Source organism: Plectropomus leopardus, chromosome 4, assembly GCF_026936395.1.
Source record: "Plectropomus leopardus strain MGB_pleo_1.0 chromosome 4, ASM2693639v1, whole genome shotgun sequence".
Taxonomy (NCBI): Eukaryota; Metazoa; Chordata; class Actinopteri; order Perciformes; family Serranidae; genus Plectropomus; species Plectropomus leopardus.
The window spans coordinates 10,451,454-10,471,673 of NC_142179.1; the positions used below are offsets into that span (position 1 = coordinate 10,451,454).

General features: G+C 38.1%; 4 protein-coding genes and 2 pseudogenes across 4 annotated transcripts; 2 read left to right on the plus strand and 4 right to left on the minus strand.

Annotated features, from left to right (window-relative positions):
* Positions 1-1,237: 1,237 nt before the first annotated feature.
* On the minus strand, positions 1,238-3,663 carry LOC121944275 (uncharacterized). Its single transcript, XM_042488014.2, has 2 exons — positions 3,360-3,663; positions 1,238-2,609 (listed from the first exon to the last, which is right to left on the minus strand). The coding sequence occupies exons 1-2, from the start codon at positions 3,529-3,531 to the stop codon at positions 1,516-1,518; spliced, it is 1,266 nt and encodes a 421-aa protein (XP_042343948.2). The 5' UTR covers positions 3,532-3,663; the 3' UTR covers positions 1,238-1,515.
* A 667-nt stretch (positions 3,664-4,330) lies between these two features.
* Positions 4,331-6,218, minus strand: LOC121944272 (nuclear factor 7, brain-like; annotated as a pseudogene).
* A 376-nt stretch (positions 6,219-6,594) lies between these two features.
* On the plus strand, positions 6,595-7,596 carry LOC121963936 (UDP-glucuronosyltransferase 2A3-like; annotated as a pseudogene).
* Positions 7,597-8,244: 648 nt separating this feature from the next.
* LOC148189720 (nuclear factor 7, ovary-like) lies at positions 8,245-11,100 on the minus strand. The gene has a single exon (XM_088076523.1). It carries the CDS (start codon positions 10,648-10,650, stop codon positions 9,223-9,225), a length of 1,428 nt encoding a protein of 475 aa, XP_087932649.1. The 5' UTR covers positions 10,651-11,100; the 3' UTR covers positions 8,245-9,222.
* Positions 11,101-13,643: 2,543 nt separating this feature from the next.
* LOC148189721 (E3 ubiquitin-protein ligase TRIM35-like) lies at positions 13,644-16,129 on the minus strand. Its single transcript, XM_088076525.1, has one exon. It carries the CDS (start codon positions 16,012-16,014, stop codon positions 14,704-14,706), a length of 1,311 nt encoding a protein of 436 aa, XP_087932651.1. The 5' UTR covers positions 16,015-16,129; the 3' UTR covers positions 13,644-14,703.
* A 1,250-nt stretch (positions 16,130-17,379) lies between these two features.
* Positions 17,380-20,023, plus strand: LOC121944702 (uncharacterized). The gene is made up of 3 exons (XM_042488591.2): positions 17,380-17,693; positions 17,849-17,911; positions 18,700-20,023. Exons 1-3 carry the CDS (start codon positions 17,522-17,524, stop codon positions 19,581-19,583), a joined length of 1,119 nt encoding a protein of 372 aa, XP_042344525.2. The 5' UTR covers positions 17,380-17,521; the 3' UTR covers positions 19,584-20,023.
* Positions 20,024-20,220: the final 197 nt, after the last annotated feature.

The window sequence follows — 20,220 nt, forward strand, 5'->3', positions numbered from 1 at the left end:
AGCACGCAGTGGAAGCTCCTACCTCAGGTGCACAGTCACCTGACCTGACGCCTCACAGGCTTTAACTGAAGGCAGGTGTGCTGAAATGAGTCGAATGTGGAAGACACCGTGTGTTGGCTGGTTTATTATAACAGTGACTTAAACTTTTATGAAGCCCTGTTTTTTTTAGGGAAATGTTTGTTTTTTGATACGACAGTGAGTCAGTGGGTATTTAGAGCTAACCTGGAAACTCTCCTCACATCCTGCAGATCACAAAACTCTTGAAACACCCTGGATCATCAAACCGTGAGTAACCAAACAAAGACAATGAGCTGACATGATTTTGATAATCAATTAAGCTTGGCCAAAAGTTGACACAATTTGGCACATAACTGAGGTAATACTGTATACATAGCAAAAACAAGGCATGTTCATAATTTATAAGATATAATATAAAAAGTGATGTCAGTCGCTCTCAGATGTAAAATCTGACTTTTTCAAATGTGTATGATGTAAGTGAGGCCTTATAAAGAGGCATCAAATATTACTTGAGGTAAATGGATTTGAAGTCCTTGTTAAACTTTAACCCTCTGAAACTTGGATTAACATCAGTTTTCTTGTGCTGTGTTTTTACGCCTGGTATAAGCTGCTTCACCCTCTGAAACTTGTGCAAATTGGTTTGATTTCTTTTGTAAACACTGGTGAAAAGACAGCAAGCAACATGGCAAGAAATGTTGAACACATTGCATGAAACTAGTGAAAGGTGACAAGAAAAAGACCTGAAAATTAGTTTTTATAAAAAGGAGAACTATTTTTTCAAAAGGAAAAATGTCAAGAATTTTTAAAATGATTTTATAATTATATATTTCAAATAATGTTACAGAAAAACAATGTCTACATGTATGTTTTTCAATATTAAGCCCTTTTTCTGGGGTCATTTACTTTTTCTTTTAAATTATTTTTCATTCTCTCTTTATGTCTTATCAGTTTTTTTTTTCTATCACTTTACTGATTTCTTGGCCATGTCTTGTTATGTTGCTCCTCACCTTCTACCCTTGTTTCAAAGGGTTAAACTAAATGTGATGCAGAGATGTTTCTTAAGTAGATATTTGGCAAAACCAACAACCATCAACAACACACTAACACTTTAGTAGCCACTACTGTGCCGTTACTGTAAAACTTTTACTCTGATTTGTGATATTATGATGGTTTTAAAGAAACACAGTCTGTAAACAGAAATATAACAGTCAAATGAATGTAAACTTTACACAAAAACACTGACATCTCATCTTTATTTAAATCATTTGCATTCGGTGACAGAGATGTAACTACTGCAAAACTGCAAAAGTGCATTTCATTCAGTTCGTGAACACTTCTCCACAAGTTTCAGCTCGATAGTTTCTCCTGTGTACATTGATTTTTTTTTATGCAAGAATACAGTAAAACTTTTCCCATGAGTGCTTCAATTATGTAGCTTCTTTCTTCTTTGGGAACCAACAGACTAATTCCTCTCCCACATAATTTGCAAATACAAGGCTACGTGTCTGAGTGCGATCTTACATGCCTTGTCAATTGCGACACATCAAAGTATCTGTTCCCGCAGACCGTGCAAAGGTACGGCTTCTCACCGGTGTGTGCTCTCCTCATGTGGACTAACAAGTCACGGCTAACTCTGAAAGCTCTCCCACATGTTTCGCACGTAAACGGTTTCTCGCCTGTGTGGATTCTCATGTGGAGTTTCAGTTCATCGTTACGTCTGAAATCTTTCCCGCAGGTGTTGCATAAGTACGGTTTCTCACCTGTGTGGCCTCTTATATGAATATTCAGTGCTGATGTCTGACTGAATCCTTTCCCACAGATGTTGCATAAATATGGCCTCTCACCCGTGTGGCCTTTTATGTGAGTGTTGAGTGCTGATTTCTGACTGAAACTTTTCCCACAAGTATTGCAAGAATATGGCCTCTCAACTGTGTGGGTTCTAATGTGAATGTTGAGTGTTGATGTTCGACTGAATCCTTTCCCACAGACGTTGCAAGAGTACGGCTTCTCACCTGTGTGGGTTTTAATGTGTCTCTGCAATAGTGAGTTATACTTGAAATCTTTTCCACACGTGTCACATTTGAAAGACTGTTTATCTGTGTGAGTATTACAGTGACTCTCTGAGTTTGGGTTGTCTGCATTGGAACAGTGAATTCTGCTTTTGTGATCTTTCTTCTGTGGTTCTGGCACTGAGTCTCTTGTTGATCCCAAATCTCCATGTTTGCCAGTTTTCTGATTTTGGCTCTCAGCTACATAAAAGTTGTGGGAGAGGAGCTGCTGGTCACTGTGTGCTTCTGATAGCACAAAGCTGATAACTGGTATGTTGACTACAGACTTTTCCTCTGCTGCACTTAGAGTTTTATCAGGATTTAAGTACCGTGTCTGATCTTCACTGTGGCCACTTTCCTCATATGTAAACATGAAGGTATCAGTCTCCTCCTTTAGTTCAAGCTGCTCTTCCTCCTGCTCCTCTTTAATCTGTGGAGGTTCTGGGTCCTCCTGGTCCAGACTGAAGTTCCTCTCCTGAGTACAGAGCTCAGGTTGGTCAGGGAGAACCTCCTCCTCCTGATAGACATGTTGCTGTGGGAGCTCTGGAGGGACAGAGAGCAAAAGGAATAGGATACTACTGTGATAGTAAAGGATAAAATTAGCACAGTACACTCAATAGATCCCTGGGGGAATATTGTGGTTCCTTACAGTCGCTCTAATGTCAAGTATAGACAAGTGTAGAGAGCAGAAATAAGTAACAGCACATTATATATATATAAAATAGAAATACAGTAATATTAAAAGCTATTAGCAATAGTATGTGAATACTGAAAATCTATAAATATGTATAACTTGCTGAGGGTGTGTAAAATATGAAACACAAAACACAAACACAGTAATAACGACAATAACTAATACTGGTATGTGAATGTTTAAAAATTATACATTCATAAAATTTGCTGAGTGTGCAAAGTGTGTAAATATATAAAATAGAAATACAGTAATAAGAAACAATTAGCACTACTATATGAATATTTTAAACTATAAACATATATAATGTGCAAAAATATGAAATTACTCGCCTTATGCTACAATGCAATGTATAAAACTAGTATGAGAAATATAAAATGTGTGTGATACTACAATGTATAACAGATATATTAATGAGAAAGAGGATCAATAAGAATGTGTAGCATGTAAAATATAACTTTACATTCAAGAGCTGAAAGATTATTGCACATTTCAGTAATTGCACAGATGATTGCTGTACTACAGTGAATGTATTTAAAACAAATATGATTATTTATAAATCTAATACTTTTGTGTTATTAAAATAAATACGTTTTACACACCTGTGCGGTGTAACGTTAATCCGGGTTTGCAGATGTTTTCCAGCAGTCTGCGCTGACGGCTGAGCTCTGCTTCATACTCTACCACAGTTTTTTCAAAAACTCCGAATATTTCTTCAGCAGCAGCTGTTAGTCGCTCGTTGACAAACTCCCTCAAATACTCAACTGGAGACATTGTTGTTAAACTATAAATTAAATAAATATCTTCTCTATGACTATAAAATCGCCTTGAAAGTATGTAGCTAGCGCTACTAGCGTTTGTTTTGTTTACTTCCGCTGGTGTCACACTTTTAAGGTCCGACGGCGTTAGTGTCAGGGTTTTTCTTTCCGCTTTCAACTGATAACATTTTATTAAAAACACGTGTGCGCAACAGGATGCGTCCAATTTGGAAACGGTTTGCAGTTTCGCTTTGACTTGCAGGTTAAACGACAGTTTCCTCGAAACAAAGTGCAACGGCCTTTAAGGTCTTATTTCTCCCATTTTAAGGGTGTGTCAGAGGAGCGCCAAATAAGCAGCAACATGTAGCCTATATAAACCAAATACACGTATATCCTTATTTAATGCACAAAGTGGTAGATGAAATACCTGAAAGCCATACTTGAGTAAAAGTAAAGATATAGCAGAAGATGAGTTAAGTCAAATTGACCACTTTGAATAGAGTAAATGTCTAAAAGTGTTAACTGTACTTAAGTGTGAAAAGTAATCATGATATTGTATGCAATTAATTAATTAAAGTAAAATATAAGTAAATGATGTAAGAATTTTATTATTTTTAACATGTACACCACCTTAAAATGGAGTGTTTCTATCTCAGTATTATACAAAATAGCAGTTGCACTATGCATTACCGAAATTGTCCAAAACTACTCATTTTAAAACTAAATCTATAATGCTGAAATGTTGAATGTTGAAAATGTTTGAAAAGTATCTTCAGAGTTAAATGATAGCCCCCAAAGTGAAAACAGTTTAGGAATCCATGCACACTAAATTTTTTATCAAATGGGTAAACACAATGCAACAAATACACTTAATTTGCATATTTATATAGTAAAACTGAAATGTATTCAAAATTTGTTTGTTTTTTTTAATTGTGACTATACTTCTCAGTTAATAACATTGATTACAAACGATCATTGAGAGAAATTAAGTTCCCAAAATAATAAACCTTCAGAAAAAACACCTTAAGTCATTAATTTAATAAAAACATTTCTGTGGCTTTTGTCACCGAATAAAATCTGCAGAAGATGTAAATGAGCAAAAAGAGAGAAACTGATTAGTAATGCTTGTCATTTATACAGTATCAGACTGAGTCTCTCTGTATGTCAGCCTAACACACACACACACACACACCCCTACCATCTTTGAACATCATAGAGATCTCTGAGAGATCTGCACTTTTTGCATCACCAGCTTCTCCAATAAAGAAATATAGGAAGAGTTTCTCAGTGAAAGTGTCTCTGTGAGTGTAGATGTGAGTCATGTCTTCAGGGTCGTAGAAGGACACCTCCCCCCTGTCATAGTCCAGCTTGACTCTGATCCTCTGCAGACTCTTCCTGACTGTGAGAGTCTTAAAATCTCCATTGGAGTATATCTTGTCACCATGCCACAAACACCAGACTCCACAGTCTGGTGTGGTATATCTCTTTCCCTTCCTGTTGAATGACTCTTTCGCTACACCTATATTCCAGCAAGGATGGTGTCCTACCTCCACGTCCCAACTGTGAGTCCCTGAGCTGAAGCCCTCAGAGCCCAGAATAATAGGTGCATCTCTCTGGATTGTTGGGAAGCTGCTGCTTTGCATCTCCATGTCTCACACTGGTCAGATCATTAGACAGATGGAGACAGCGGTTTGCTGTGTTTGGGTCCAGAATGACGGGACTGAAGTGGACCTTGTCCCTCATCTTGTCCCAGACCCTGAAGGACAGGTTGCCCAGGTGTTTGGCCACATCTATCAGCACTCCTGAGAGCAGCTGTGGATCTGACAGTGAGCTCTGTGCTCTGGCTCTGCTCTGAGTGGCTTTATAACTTCTGAGGAACTCCATGTTGTGTTTCTGCAGCTCTTCTTCAACAGCACAGATGCTGTCTGACAGAGAGGAGATCTGCTCCTCAATCATCTTCATCTCTCTGCTCAGAGTCTTCCCCTTCTGCTCCTCTTCCTCCTTCAGAGCTACCACCATGGACTCCTCTTCCTCTCTCAGGAGCTGGTGGAGCTTGTTGAACTCGGCTCTGATCTGTCTCTCTGTGGACAGCAGCTGCTTCTTGGAGTGTTGAGTCACTTCATCATATGTTTCTTTCACTTGTTTGTATTTGTCTCTCTTGTCCTGCAGAGACTTTAAGTCAGATCTCAGCTGCTCCTTCAGCTCAATGACTGCTTGTTCTGTAGGACCCACATAGTGACTCTGGTGCAGAGAAAGCTCACAGACAGGACACACAGCTCTGTCTTCATCCTTACAGAAAAATTTAGGCTCTTCTTGGTGTTTTCCACACACCACATCCACCTTCATCTCTCCTGTTTCTGTCTCAGATGTTCCAACTTTCTGTCTCCCAGCAAAAGAGTCAGCCAGTTCCTTCAGTATTAAGTCCACTCCAGGGTTTTCTTTAGAGGATTTTCTTTTACAAATGGGACAGTTTTTGTTTTTAGTCTTTTCCCAGAATTTTTGCAGGCAGTTGAAACAGAATCTGTGGTTGCAGCTCAGAGACACAGGATCTCTGAAAGTTTCTGAACACACATGACAGCTCAGGAAACTCTCAAAAAGAGCGATTTTCTCAGCCATTTGTCTTGGTGTCTAATTTGTCTTTCAAAAGAAAGACTCAGTCACTTGACTGCTTCAAATATTCAAAACATGTTTTTTTCAGCATATATATCACATCCTGTAACAGCTGCTCAGCTCTGATAAGAATGTCAAGATCTACTTTCATTTTCACCACTGTCTGTCACAGGGTGAATTTTTAACAGCGGGAAATGTCGCTATGTCATTTAGTCACCAACAGGTGGTGTCAGAATCTTTTTTAGACTGACTCTTAAGTTTCATATAATTTTATTTTTCTGCTGCTGTAACAGGAAACATGTTTTGACTATATGTCTTCTTGACTAGGTTCATGTCATTAATCTGCACTAAATACATTTTACTCTCTTTACATACACTTCTTAGGGATTAAAGTTGTGGTTCGGTTTTCATTTTATGTTCATATCTTATATTCTTCTATTCATCACAAGTCAAAGTGGCCAAATGTATTATGTCTCACTGGTGGGGTCTGTCTCTTGTCGTCAATGTATGATGGACAATCTGTGCAGACAGACATCACACATTCCCCCCTCACTACTCTCATTTTTTCCCGTACCAGGCACAGTGCTGACTGATGAGATGATATTTTAGAAAGAGTGAAAAATGTTTTATTTTCCTTCATTAGTACTTGATATCGAGGCGATAATCAAAGAGCTTTCTATACACCATTTGTCCTGACATCCACTATGATGAGCTCATTAAGACAGCAGATATTTGGTTAATGAGAACTGACTTTACCTCTGAGTTCCTTCGTCCCACCATGCTGATTGTTGTCTACATGGGCGGGTTTCAGTGCAAACCCCTGCAAGCTGCTTTCTTAACATCTGGATGACTTTGTCCAGAGCTCCGCAGAGCATGGAGTCATTATTTAGAGCTTAGGGACCTTGGTGGTGACTCTTCCTCGGGATGTAGGAGAATATGTGACTCCTGCTTTTGCCCAGTTACCTCTGAAGGTCATCTGGCAACAGCACCTTGCTGCAAGACTGGCTGTGACCTTTTTAGGACACCCAAAGCCCAGTGTTTTGTGGCCCACAAAGGCACCAACAGACTTCAAGAGTTCCCATCATCAGCCTTCATCTGATGTTTGCCGTGTTTGGATGATGATCTGGTCAGGATGAGAACGAGAGCCCTGCCAAAGAGCTTGAAATTGGCACTCTGAATACAGACAACTTCCTGGTGGCAGTGACGGTGGTACTTTATGAGCCATCCTACAGGGAGAAGGTGCAGAAACTTACCAGGCTACATAGAGACCAGCCCATGAAACTGCTCCTACAAGCTACAGTACCACTCCAGTGATGTGACTGCACTGTTGCTAGTGTCAGTCATGATGCTGGCACTGATGTGCATTTTATCAATGAAATGTTTGTGATGTAAACTGGTGGGAGGAAAGAAAAACTGTACTATTACAGAATCCTATGTTGCACTGTACATCTGTCATGCATTTTATAGTTAAGTTTTTCTTCAACACCGACAGAGAAGGAAAGAATAAGAGAAGGAAGAACAAAAAAGACACATGTTAAAATTCAGTGATAACCTGTATCTTGTAAAACCGACTTTAGATTTTTAAGGTACAGCAGCACTAAATAGATGTCAGCCTCTTTAGAGCTGAACAGCCACATGTCCAAGATTTAATGCAATCTGAATGTCTTAAAGATGATTTGACTAAGTTTGATGAAGCAACAACATCATCAGGAGCCACCGCAGTGATGTTATTATTTCTTAGATACTCTGGACATACAGTATGTCTGACAAATAGAGTAACGCTTTATTCCTCACGTGTTTTCAGTTATGAAGTCTTCATCATGGAGGTATGAGGTTCGATTGTGGTTGTTATAAACAACTGGTTGATTTGTCATGTGACTTTACAAAAGAAAATATAATTTAAATCATTCAAACTGTCCATAAATCTTGAAGCTGAAAGAGTTTCGGTAAGAAATTAATGCACTGAAAATTTTAAAAAAAGAAGAAATTTAACAGTCGATGGGTGAAGACCAGATATTGATTTTTGTGTTTTATGATTTATACTGTAATTTGTCATTTTGTCTAAGTCACAACTATTTGACAGATGTTTTAGAAACTGGAAAGAACCTCAGACACTAAATTATTTATAAAACTGTTGGTAATTTAATTACATATCAAGTGAAGCAGAATCCATCTGATGTACAGTTTACAAAGTCACAAACACAAAGACATAAAAACATGTCAAACTTAATGTTCTGCTGGTATTTCACTTACATTGATCACACATTATTTATGTTTTGACCATGTTTACATAACAAAAAATGCCAAACAGCATGTAGAAGCAGAATTAAAGACTGAATCAAAATTTAATACAGTTCAAAAGGTTAATGCCATAGAATAAAAGTAGATAGCCACACCGAGACAATTTGGATCAGAAAATCCAAAAATATCAAAAACTAAAACTGATAAATGATGCTATAAATAAAAATAAACTTAACAACAAACAATATAAACTGATGATAATCCGATAACATGAATACTGAACATCAAAAGCAGGAGTTACCAGCTCAGAAGTTTCATTTAAACAAAAGAGTTTCAAAAAATGATTTACGTGCTCACATTTTTACATAAAGCTGCATGAAAACTACAAACAAAGTGGAAACCCACTTGGCATAAGTCAAATATATAAAAAAAACTTGACAACAAATCTCAAAAAAAAGAAAAAAAAAAAAGTCAGAGCCAGAATATGTTTTTATTCATTGACCGACTGAGACTCTGCATGTAAAGCGTAAAACACTGAAATTAAAGCATGAACAAAACTGAAATAAATCAGCAGAGGATCCAGAAATCTTACAAATGAAAATTGAACATAACTGAAATCAAAGTGGATTAAGTATATGTCAGTGGACTAATTAAGATTCTGTCAGAAAGGCAAATACTTTATAATTTAAACATATTTGATTTGCATCTTAAAATCCTCTCATGATGTAATACAATTTGAGTACCTAGTAGATATGTTTTTCTGGATGAACTGATTACTGTCTTGATTATTTCAAAGACTTTTCTCCGTAACAAGAAAGCGATGTCAGAATAAAGTGATAACTAACATGTCAGAACATCACAGAGGAACATCAGTTTGACGGATTCTGATTTCAGTAGTTGTTGCGTCATCAGCCGCACCAATACCAAAATATGGGAAGAGTTTCTCAGTGAAAGTTCTTCTGTAAGTGTAGATGTGAGTCATGTCTTCAGGGTCGTAGAAGGATATCTCCCCTGAGTCATAGTCCAGTCTGACTCTGATCCTCTGGAGACTCCTCTTCATTGTGAAAGGCACACCGAGATCATTTCTGTATTTCCCATTATTATGCAGTAAACACCAGATTCCACATTCTGGTGAGACAGATACCTTACCCTTCCTGTCAGTGGACTCATTAGCCAAACCTAAACGCCATTCAGGATGGTCTCCCACCTCCACGTCCCAGCTGTGTGTCCCTGAGCTGAAGCCCTCAGAGCCCAGAACAATGGCATATTTACTGTTTCTCTCCGGATTGTCAGGAAGCTGCTGCTTTGCATCTCCATATCTCACACTGGTCAGATCATCAGACAGATGGAGCCAGCGGTTTGCAGTGTTTGGGTCCAGAATGACGGGACTGAAGTGGACCTTGTCCCTCATCTTGTCCCAGACCCTGAAGGACAGGTTGCCCAGGTGTTTGGCCACATCTATCAGTGCTCCTGAGAGCAGCTGTGGATCTGACAGTGAGCTCTGTGCTCTGGCTCTGCTCTGAGTGGCTTTATAACTGCTGAGGAACTCCATGTTGTGTTTCTGCAGCTCTTCTTCAACAGCACAGATGCTGTCTGACAGAGAGGAGATCTGCTCCTCAATCATCTTCATCTCTATGCTCAGCGTCTTCCCCTTCTGCTCCTCTTCCTCCCTCAGAGCTGCCAGTCTGGACTCCTCTTCCTCTTTCAGGAACTTGTGGAGCTTGTTGAACTCGGCTCTGATCTGTCTCTCTGTGGACAGCAGCTGCTTTTTGGAGTGTAGATTCATTTCATTGTATGTTTTCTTCGCTTGTTTGTATTTGTCCCTCTTGTCCTGCAGAGACTTTAAGTCAGATTTCAGCTCTTCTTTCAGCTCTCTGACTGCTTGTTCTGTAGGAACCACGGAGTGACCGGCATGGTAAGGAAAATCACAGACAGGACACAAAGCTCTCTCCTCGTATTTACAGAACAATTTAGGCTCTTTTTGATGTATACTACACACCATGTCCACCTTCCTCTTTCTTGTTTCTGTCTCTGATGGTCCGGCTGTCTGTCTCCCAGCAAAGGAGTCAGACAGCTTTTTCAGTTCAAAGTTAACAAATGGAAAATCCTTTGAGGATTTTCTTTTGCAAATGGGACAGTTTTTATTTTGAGCTTGTTCCCAGAAACTTTTCAGGCAGTTTGAACAGAAGCTGTGGTTGCAGCCCAGAGACACGGGGTCTCTGAAAGTCTCTGAACACACATGGCAGTTCAGGTAACTCTCAACAAGCACGATTTTTTCAGCCATTTCTGCTGCTGCCCAAAATAACTTGCAAGACTCACCAGAATAAATATCCCTTCAGTGTGCTGCTTAAAATCCTTTACGTGAGCAGTTAGATATATCCCACTGTGTAATGGTGTTGCAGCTCTCTTCATCAAAGTCTGTATTTGCTTTCAGGATCTCCAATCTCTGTTCTTAGTTAACTATTAACAGAATTAAAATCAACAATCTGTTTTTATTACCAGCAGATATAACAGGTTACTTTGCAACCTTTAGAACCTGGGAGACCTAATAATTAAACCTGTCTTTGAATTGTAGTGTTAAACACTGACAAGAAGGTGGAGGTTTATGAGTTCCCAAAGTTTTGCATCTGATGTTTCATGCATTCCACGAAAAACACTTAAAATCACAGAACAAAGCATTGACATCAACTGCGTATGATGTTAAATAATACTAATAGGGTGTGTGCATGTGCATTCATGTTTGACTGCCTCATTAAACTTTTTAACATATGAAATAAAGAGTTTCAGATTTTTTGTTCAGTGCCTCTGTTCATTGCTTATACAGCTCTAACTGACTTCTGGACTTTGTGCAGCAGTTTCTTGATTGCTGGACCTTTGGACTCACATTTTTATTGATGAATGCACTTCCTTTTTGATCTCAGGTCTTTTCAGATCAGGGTCACACAGATCAGATCGACTGTGGTTATGATCCATAAGGTCAAAAAAAAATCTTGTGTCTTTTCCATTTACTTATTTTATTGCACAATGGCTACTGCAAATTGTCCTATAAGGTTTATAGGATTTACTAGGATTGTGCCAGATCTTAATGATGTATACATATGTCCGATAGGCAGGTACAGGTTGCAGGTTCAAATTGCTGGAAATGAGGCTTGAAGCAACACTGAAAATCCGGCAACTGAAAATGATCAGGTATATGTACAGCAGGCGCTGATGAGGAAAAGTGGAAAAAAGGTGAGCAGTTGAATGAGAGTCAGGTAACTGGGACTGGTGGGAAGATGTGAGGGCATCTGGTGGTGAAGTAGAGAATAGCAGTGAGGAGGGATGGGGAGGCGGGAATGTGTGGGTATAGGGAGACAGAATGAGCAACAATAACATAATTGATTTGACAGACTTGAGCATCAATACATTGTTACAACTTCAAATTACAAATCTTGTCAACATAAATAACAGCTGCAATAATTCTGCTGGTTTGATTTTCTATGAGTTTATAATGATGCAGAGAAGCTGAAGGAGAGTACAGTTTAACCATCTTTTAAATGTGATTTCTGACTAATTCTAATTTCATTTATTTAAAAACAACATTATTTATTTATTTATTTTATTTGAGGATTATCTTTTTACAAATAGGACAGTTTTTGTTTTAGCTTGTTCCCAGATTTTTCCAGGCAGCTTGAACAGAAGTTATGGTTGCAGCTCAGACACAGAATCTCTGAAAGTCTCTGAACACACCTGGCAACTCAGGAAACTCTCGAGTAGAGCAATTTTCTCGGCCATTATCAACGTAAGTAATTTTTCAATAGCAGGACTCACAAACCTTTAGTCTCCTCATGTCTCCACCTGAATACACTCCAAGTGTGTGTTTTCCAGCAGAGATCTCTCACCCTGTAATGCCATCTGCACTGTGTGTTAATAGTAGTTTGACTGTATATGTGTATGGCTATGTTGCCTGTGTAACGGTGTACATTACAAATACTGGGACTTATGAGCGAAAAAAACAAATACATTAAGACAGAAATGTCTGTATAAGAGTTACTGTGTACAAAAACACAGCTAGAAAACTTGCCTTGATAAGAAAGGGTTTTATTCCCCCTAAGACATTTGAAGAGCCATTTGTTTATTAGTATGTACATTTCTATCACTCTATAAGACCAGTGACGAGTTCAAAACACCTCTGGTGGTAAGGCTGTCGCTGACTATAAGACCCGTAAATCACAGAGCAAAAGCTCCTGTTGGCTCAAGTGTGTCAAATCACACAGTCAGAGTTCAGCCACAATTTCGGTATTGATATGTCAGCATATTTACATGCAAAACTAAGACACTGCTAAAGGTAATACCCCATTTTCACCCAAATTAGCACTTGCCTGTGGGGTTTTTTAAACACAGGAAAAAATGCTAAAAAACAGGATAAAGACTGCTTTCTCACTGCCAGTCATGTGGAGGCGTGTACACGGCTCAGTGGCAAACAAGATTCAAGATTCAAGATTCAAAGTGTTTATTGTCATATGCACAGTATGGAAACATGTTTCCCTGTACAATGAAATTCTTACTTTGCTGTCCACAGAATGCCTAACGTTTAGCAAATATAAAGAAATATGAAATAGAAATTTAAAAATTTACAATAGAAGAAATTTAGAAATTTACAATAAAGTAGAAAGAACAGTGCAAATAAAACAGTACAGTGCAAACAAGTATGCTTTTCCGTGTTTTCTGGTTTTTTTTGTGAGTCACGTTCGACATTAAGGACAGGTCAGTAAACTTAGAAAGCAGCATGGGTGGAGGCCTGTAAAACCTTTACGGCACTTCATTTTTTATTTCTCTTATCTATTCAGTCTTTCTTTCATACTAATTTGGATCAATGTCTAAGTGTTGCTCAGGTGGAGATGGATGGTTGTTTGTATCAGTGCATCATTTCAATTTACCAGTTAAAGGATTTAAAACACCCACAACTACTGCCATCATTCATTGCAGGTGTGAATGCCAATTGTTACCTTTCCCATTACATTAAAAAGCCAAATGTTAGCGGATGTTTACTTTTTTGTTGTGCAGTAAAAAAGAGACTTAAGAAAAGAATTCTGAATATTTAACTGCCGAAACAGCAATCTCAGCACTTTGCAGCCACATTTTCCTGTGGATTAAAATTTTAATTTAAGCAGTGGCAAAACTTACTAAATCTATTTTTAATAACCAAAAAATCAGCATCAGTGCAATCAAAGTATTTACAAAACATAACCAAATATTCTGTGGACATACGTTAAGAAATAAAGAGAAAATCTAAAGCAGGGGTTACCATCTTTAATAGATTTTTTAAAAAAACAAGTGGTAAATACATACACAATTCAAAGAATGAATTTAAGCTGAAAACAATGCTTCAGGTGGAAAAACTGCTAGAGTGACTTTCCATAAAAAATAAAAGAATATAAATATAATAAAAATTCTTGACAACAAATCAATTTTGCTGAAGATAAAAAACCCAAATAATCCATCAGTTAGAGCCACACTGTGTTTTGATGCACTGAGGGTGTAAAGTGTAAAACACTAAAAGAGAAAACAAAACTAAAATTACTCATCAGAGGATCAAGAAATCTTACAAACTAAAACCAAAGACAGTATTAGTTAAGAATCACACAAAAAACAAAGTATTTGGTGAACTGGATACCATAGCCAGTATATATTGTATGTTATACTTTGGTCTGAGTGAAAACAAGATGCAGATAAAGATGCTAATAAATGATAACCTAAAAAATAACGTTCCCCTGAACTTGTTTGAAATTTTATCACTTGCAGTTTGAGTGTTGGGGCAGCAACATAAATATTTCAGAGTAACTTTTTGTCTCGATATTCCAATGACATCTAAACAGTGAATTTAAGTCTTTACGAAAACACAAACATTTCTGCTCTAGTGGATGAAGGATTAATATCCTGTACTCAAGAAAAAGTGTCACTGTAAAAGTGTTACACGAAAAAGTCCAGCATTGAAAAAGGTACTTAAGTAAAAGTCAGTATAATCAGAAACATGTATTTAAAGTCTTAAAAGTAAACACACACAATAGAAAACTTTTTTCAAAATAAAATCAATTTAAAGATTTATCAAAAACAGACTTATTGTTTCAGCTGTATAGCACTAACAGTTAGGTAGTTTATTGTATAACAAAACGTATTTTAAAAACTTTTCTTATGCTTTTTATGCAAAAAATCTTAATTTTGTAAAGTAACTACAGCTTTGAGATAAATGTAGCAACGTACAAAATGCATAAAGAGGAAAAACTCAAATACCTCAAATTCATACTTAAGTGCAGTACTTGAGACAACTTACATCCCACCACTGTATGTCTGAACATCACACAGAAAAATGAGTTTGACAGATTTTGATATCTGCAGTTTTTGCATCACCAGCTTCTCCAATGAAGAAATACGGGAAGAGTTTCTCAGTGAAAGTGTCTCTGTGAGTGTAGATGTGAGTCATGTCTTCAGGGTCGTAGAAGGACACTTCCCCCCTGTCAAAGTCCAGTTGGACTCTGATCCTCCGCAGACTCTTCCTCACTGTGAGAGTCTTAGCATCTCCGTTATTGTAACTTCCACTGCGACACTTTAAACACCAGACTCCATAGTCCGGTGATGCATATCTTCCTCTGTTCCTCTCAGCTGACTCTTTAGCCAGACCCACATTCCAGCGAGGATGGTGTCCCACCTCCACGTCCCAGCTGTGTGTCCCTGAGCTGAAGCCCTCAGAGCCCAGAATATTGGCATAATAGGTGCATCTCTCTGGATTGTTGGGAAGCTGCTGCTTCGCATCTCCATGTCTCACACTGGTCAGATCATCAGACAGATGGAGCCAGCGGTTTGCAGTGTTTGGGTCCAGAATGATGGGACTGAAGTGGACCTTGTCCCTCATCTTGTCCCAGACCCTAAAGGACAGGTTGCCCAGGTGTTTGGCCACATCTATCAGCACTCCTGAGAGCAGCTGTGGATCTGACAGTGAGCTCTGTGCTCTGGCTCTGCTCTGAGTGGCTTTATAACTGCTGAGGAACTCCATGTTGTGTTTCTGCAGCTCTTCTTCAACAGCACAGATGCTGTCTGACAGAGAGGAGATCTGCTCCTCAATCATCTTCATCTCTATGCTCAGAGTCTTCCCCTTCTGCTCCTCTTCCTCCCTCAGAGCTGCCAGTCTGGACTCCTCTTCCTCTCTCAGGAGCTGGTGGAGCTTGTTGAACTCGGCTCTGATGTGTCTCTCTGTGGACAGCAGCTGCTTCTTGGAGTGTTGAGTCACTTCATCATATGTTTCTTTCACTTGTTTGTATTTGTTCATCTTGTCCTGCAGAGACTTTAAGTCAGATCTCAGCTGCTCCTTCAGCTCACTGACTGCTTGTTCCACCTTCTTCTCTCCTGTTTCTGTCTCAGATGTTCCATCTTTCTGTCTCCCACCAAAACAGTCAGCCAGTTCCTTCAGTGCATAATTCACTCCAGGATCTTCTTTCGAGGATTTTCTTTTACAAATGGGACAGTTTTTGTTTTGAGCTTGTTCCCAGAATTGTTGCAGGCAGCTTGAGCAGAAGCTGTGGTTGCAGCTCAGAGACACAGGATCTCTGACAGTCTCTGAACACACATGGCAGCTCAGGTAACTCTCAACAAGAGCAATTTTCTCATCCATTTGTCTTGCTATCTAAAGTCTTTGAAAAACAAATTGCCATGTCTCTGTCCCTCGCATTGACTGCTTCAAATACTCAAAGCGTGTTTTTTTAACTGAGATATCACACCCTGTAACCATGTTCTTTTAGCTGAGATATCACACCCTGTAACTGCTGCTCAGCTCTGATAAGAATGTCAAATTCTACTTTCATTTTAATTTGCTTCTGGTCTGACGCAGCTTTCATTATTATTGGCATGAAATGCTGCCATTTAGTTACCAGCAGAGTGAACATTTAAACAGTTTGAATGACACTAAACCATTTTTTAAAAAACTTTTATTTTTTAACCATTTTCACTTTTTTTTCCAGCTGAGGTAACAGGATGTTATTCACCTTGTGCACAACAATAATGTCATGTCGAGTATGATGAAGCATTGTGAGAATTAAATAAAACTATATTAATATATGTTTCCGCTCAGAGTGAAACAACAGATCCAAAACTGAAATAAGTCATTTAAAAAAAAGTATGTACTAAATGTATTTCTTAGAAGCCAAGAAATCAGCATCAGCAAAGTCGGAGTAATTGTGGAACAACAGAAAGAAATATTCTGTAGAGATCCATAAAAATAAAACGATGGAGTTTCTATCTGCATTCATAAAAATATAAAATATGTTAAAAATATTACAAAATTCTTGATTGCATTGCATTGATTTTGTGAAACATGAATTTTAGATTAAAATGTTGCTTTATGTGTTAATGTCTTCACAATAAGTTAAATGAAAACAATAAAGCTGAACACTACTTTGCATGATTTTTTTTAGACAGTAGAGACACTAAACATCAATTTCTGTGACATTTTGTAACAAATCATAAAAAGTAATCAATCAGAGCCAGGATGTGTTTATTTTTAACAATGTTTTCGTTGTACATTACAGTCCAATAATCACAAGTGAAATAAATAGAAACAAAAATGGGGTTAATTAATAGGCAAATAAACAAACAAACAAAAAAATACAAGAATAAATAAGTTTTATTCATGTCAGTGTGGCCTTGTGTCAAAAACGTGCTATTTAATGTATGGATATTTGATATTTATGATTCGTGATGTTATTTAAACAATTTACTCAATGAAAGTATTCAATCATATTAACATGTAATATTTTTAAAGCTTGGTTTTGCAAAAGTGCATTTTGTGCACTGAGCAATACAAATGTGTGTAATATTAAAGTGGGCCCCAGGAGTTAAACCATAGGCTTTGTATTAAGATTTTATATAGAAATTTCGATTAAATTTAGATTTAAATTTGTTTTAAGGATTTTCTCTTTGTAAAATATGTGTTAAACACATAAGATAAAAATGCAGTTCGGTTGAAAGCGGAAAGAACAGCTCCGGGAAACTTTACAGTGTGACACCAGCGGAAGTAAACAACAAAAGCGCTAGCATTGTTAGCCGCGTCCACGTACTGAGCTAGCAGGGGGGCGATATAGTTGTCGTGGTGAATATAATCGTCTGAGTTTAGTTAGGCAACTATGTCTTCAGTGGATTATCTGAGAGAGTTTGTAAATGAACGACTAACTGCTGCTGCTGAAGAAATATTCGGCGCTTTTAAAAGAACCATCGTCGAGTACGAAGAAGAGCTCAGCCGTCAGCGCAGACTGCTGGAAAACGCCTGGAAACCTGAAACAAAGTTAAACAATAAAGGTTTGTAAAACTTAAATGATTTTAAAACACTGTCGGGTAAATATAATTCACAAAGGACCACAATGGCTTAAAATATTTACTTGTATTTGTGTGTTCAGATGTCGGTTTTTCTCCACCATCACAGTTTAGTATTTCTTTGTTCTCGGTTCCTCCAGAGCTCCCACAGCAGCTGTCCGTGAGGAAGACTGGTCCAAAACCCCACCTGAACACTGAAAGAGGTCAGTTTCCCTCTGCTGGAAGCATCTTAAAGCTGGAAAACAAAGATTTCCTCCATAAAGTCTTAAATGGGTTTCAATCAGTGTCTTTGCTCTGAAAATTGTGCTGAACTAACATTACAGCTTTTATTGCCTCTGAGCACAGCCTCGTTTCACGCTAGGAAATAAATACAAATAGCAAGATAAAACATCAAGTATAAATCACAATGCAGATATGGTTAATGTAGCTCTCTGACAGCAAACTGCAATTAGTATAGTTTGTTCTTCCATGTTATTTGACACACACTTTGTTCTTGTCTTTTAATAGCGTTTTTAAGGTTGTTACACAACTTTCAGTGAAGCTTTTAGATTAGTGGGAGATTGTAGTTTGGTCAGGCAAGACAAAAGTCCTATTTTTTCCTGCAACAGTACAAACTGTAGTTTACAAACTGGGGCAAAATCTCACCTGTTGTAGTGTCATTGTACCGTAAGTATCTTGAAGCTGGCAATGCAAACAAAGGTTTGTCCTCCAAGTAGACTTCAGTAAGTGTCCTCAGTAATTTTACCTGTGTCATTCCACTTTATTGCACATCATTTTTATTGGGATGAAATATTATGTTTTCTATATCTGTTGTTTCAATACCATTTCATGCCAATAGCTACACTGGAAACATGTTTCATGGAAAAAAGTTGAATTATTATTTCTTCCAACTGCAGGATTCTACTGTTTTAAAGATATAGTTGTATTTTTCAACTAAAATGTCTATATCTCAATCATCATGTCCCATTCATTTTGTTTTCTGTTCCTCCAGAGCTCCCACAGCAACATGACTTTCAGGAGAAGGAGGTTCTCCCTGACCAACAGGAGCTCTGTGCTCAGGAGAGGAACTCAAATCTGGACCAGGAGGACTCAGAGCCTCCACGGATTAAAGAGGAGCAGGAGGATCTCTGCAGCAGTCAGGAGGGAGAGCAGCTTGTTCTGAAGGAGGAGACTGATACATTTATATTTACTCCTAGTTTTGAGGAAAGTGACCACAGTGAAGATCAGACTCTGTATCTGAGTCGTGATACAACTTTAAGTGTAGCAGAGAAAGAATCTCTTGTCAACATACAAGTTATAAACTCTCTGGTATCAGAGCCAAAAACTGAGCACCAGTTCCTCTCTCACAACTCTTATAGTCCCGAGAGCCAAAATCTGACAGAAGGCATGTATGAAGACTCAGGATCAACTAGAGATACAGAGCCAGAACCACAGAGGAGACATTACAGTAGCAGAAGTCACACTGACGATGTAAACAACCCTAACTTGTTAGAGATTCAACAAAATACTCACACAGGAAAACGGTCTTACATATGCGACACGTGTGGAAAAGACTTTAAGTTTCAGTCAGTTTTGCAGAGACATGTGAGCGTCCACACAGGTGAGAAGCCATATGCTTGCAAAATGTGTTGGAGATCTTACAGACAGAGCGGTGAGTTGACAGTCCACATGAGAACCCACACAGGTGAGAGGCCATACTCTTGCAAAATATGTGGGAAAAATTTTGGGCGCAATAGCAGCTTGTGGGCCCACATGAGAAGAACCCACAACGGTCAGAAGCCATACCTTTGCAACACCTGTGGGCAGAGATTCTTTGGAGTGTTTGAACTGGAAAGGCATTTAAGAGTGCATACAGACACGTGGTTTTCTATTTGAATCCACACAGTTGAGGTTTCTTCATTCTTATGGAATTTTTTTTTTCTAGTGTCAAACCTGAACAAACAATCTATAAAAAGGACAAATAAGGTAGCTAAAAACCCTCTGGATGAATGTTAACCCACTAAAATGAAACACTTGTAATAGCAACATCTTTGTAATTGTATACAAAACGTCTGCCATAAAAAAAGAGATCAATATCTTATTATGATGAGGCAGTACATTATCATCAGTTCCAGGGTGTTTTTTTTTTTTTTTAAATTAACCTTTTTTTTCTTTAATACTGCTGCATTATTCATCTTTTGGTTAGTAACAATATTTCTTTGAAATAATTATAATCTCCCAAATCTTTGGAAAAATCTTTTTTGTTTCTGCTTATGCCTGATCTGTGTATGTATGTATGTGTGTATATTATTTTTAAAACATATTTTTAAACACTACTTACGGCGTTTGAGTGGATTGTGAACTCTGATGTTGAGGCTGAAGAGCCCTGTCTCTGCTGCTGTCGGGTCACTTCTGTGACCTACTGTTTGGACTTCTCTTTACACCATGATGGATTGGAGGATTGCGTTGAAGGGATAGTTCAGAATTTTTGAAGTGGGGTTTTATGAGGTACTTATTCATTGACTGTGTATAT

Excerpts from the sequence above, each read along its gene's own strand:
- LOC148189721 (XM_088076525.1), bottom strand. The coding sequence starts at position 16,014 with ATGGATGAGAAAATTGCTCTTGTTGAGAGTTACCTGAGCTGCCATGTG.
- LOC121944702 (XM_042488591.2), top strand. The coding sequence starts at position 17,522 with ATGTCTTCAGTGGATTATCTGAGAGAGTTTGTAAATGAACGACTAACT. Across the intron at positions 17,694-17,848 it reads AACAAAGTTAAACAATAAAG|AGCTCCCACAGCAGCTGTCC; the intron begins GTTTGTAAAACT and ends CGGTTCCTCCAG. Across the intron at positions 17,912-18,699 it reads CCACCTGAACACTGAAAGAG|AGCTCCCACAGCAACATGAC; the intron begins GTCAGTTTCCCT and ends CTGTTCCTCCAG.
- LOC148189720 (XM_088076523.1), bottom strand. The coding sequence starts at position 10,650 with ATGGCTGAAAAAATCGTGCTTGTTGAGAGTTACCTGAACTGCCATGTG.
- LOC121944275 (XM_042488014.2), bottom strand. The coding sequence starts at position 3,531 with ATGTCTCCAGTTGAGTATTTGAGGGAGTTTGTCAACGAGCGACTAACA. Across the intron at positions 2,610-3,359 it reads ATTAACGTTACACCGCACAG|AGCTCCCACAGCAACATGTC; the intron begins GTGTGTAAAACG and ends CTGTCCCTCCAG.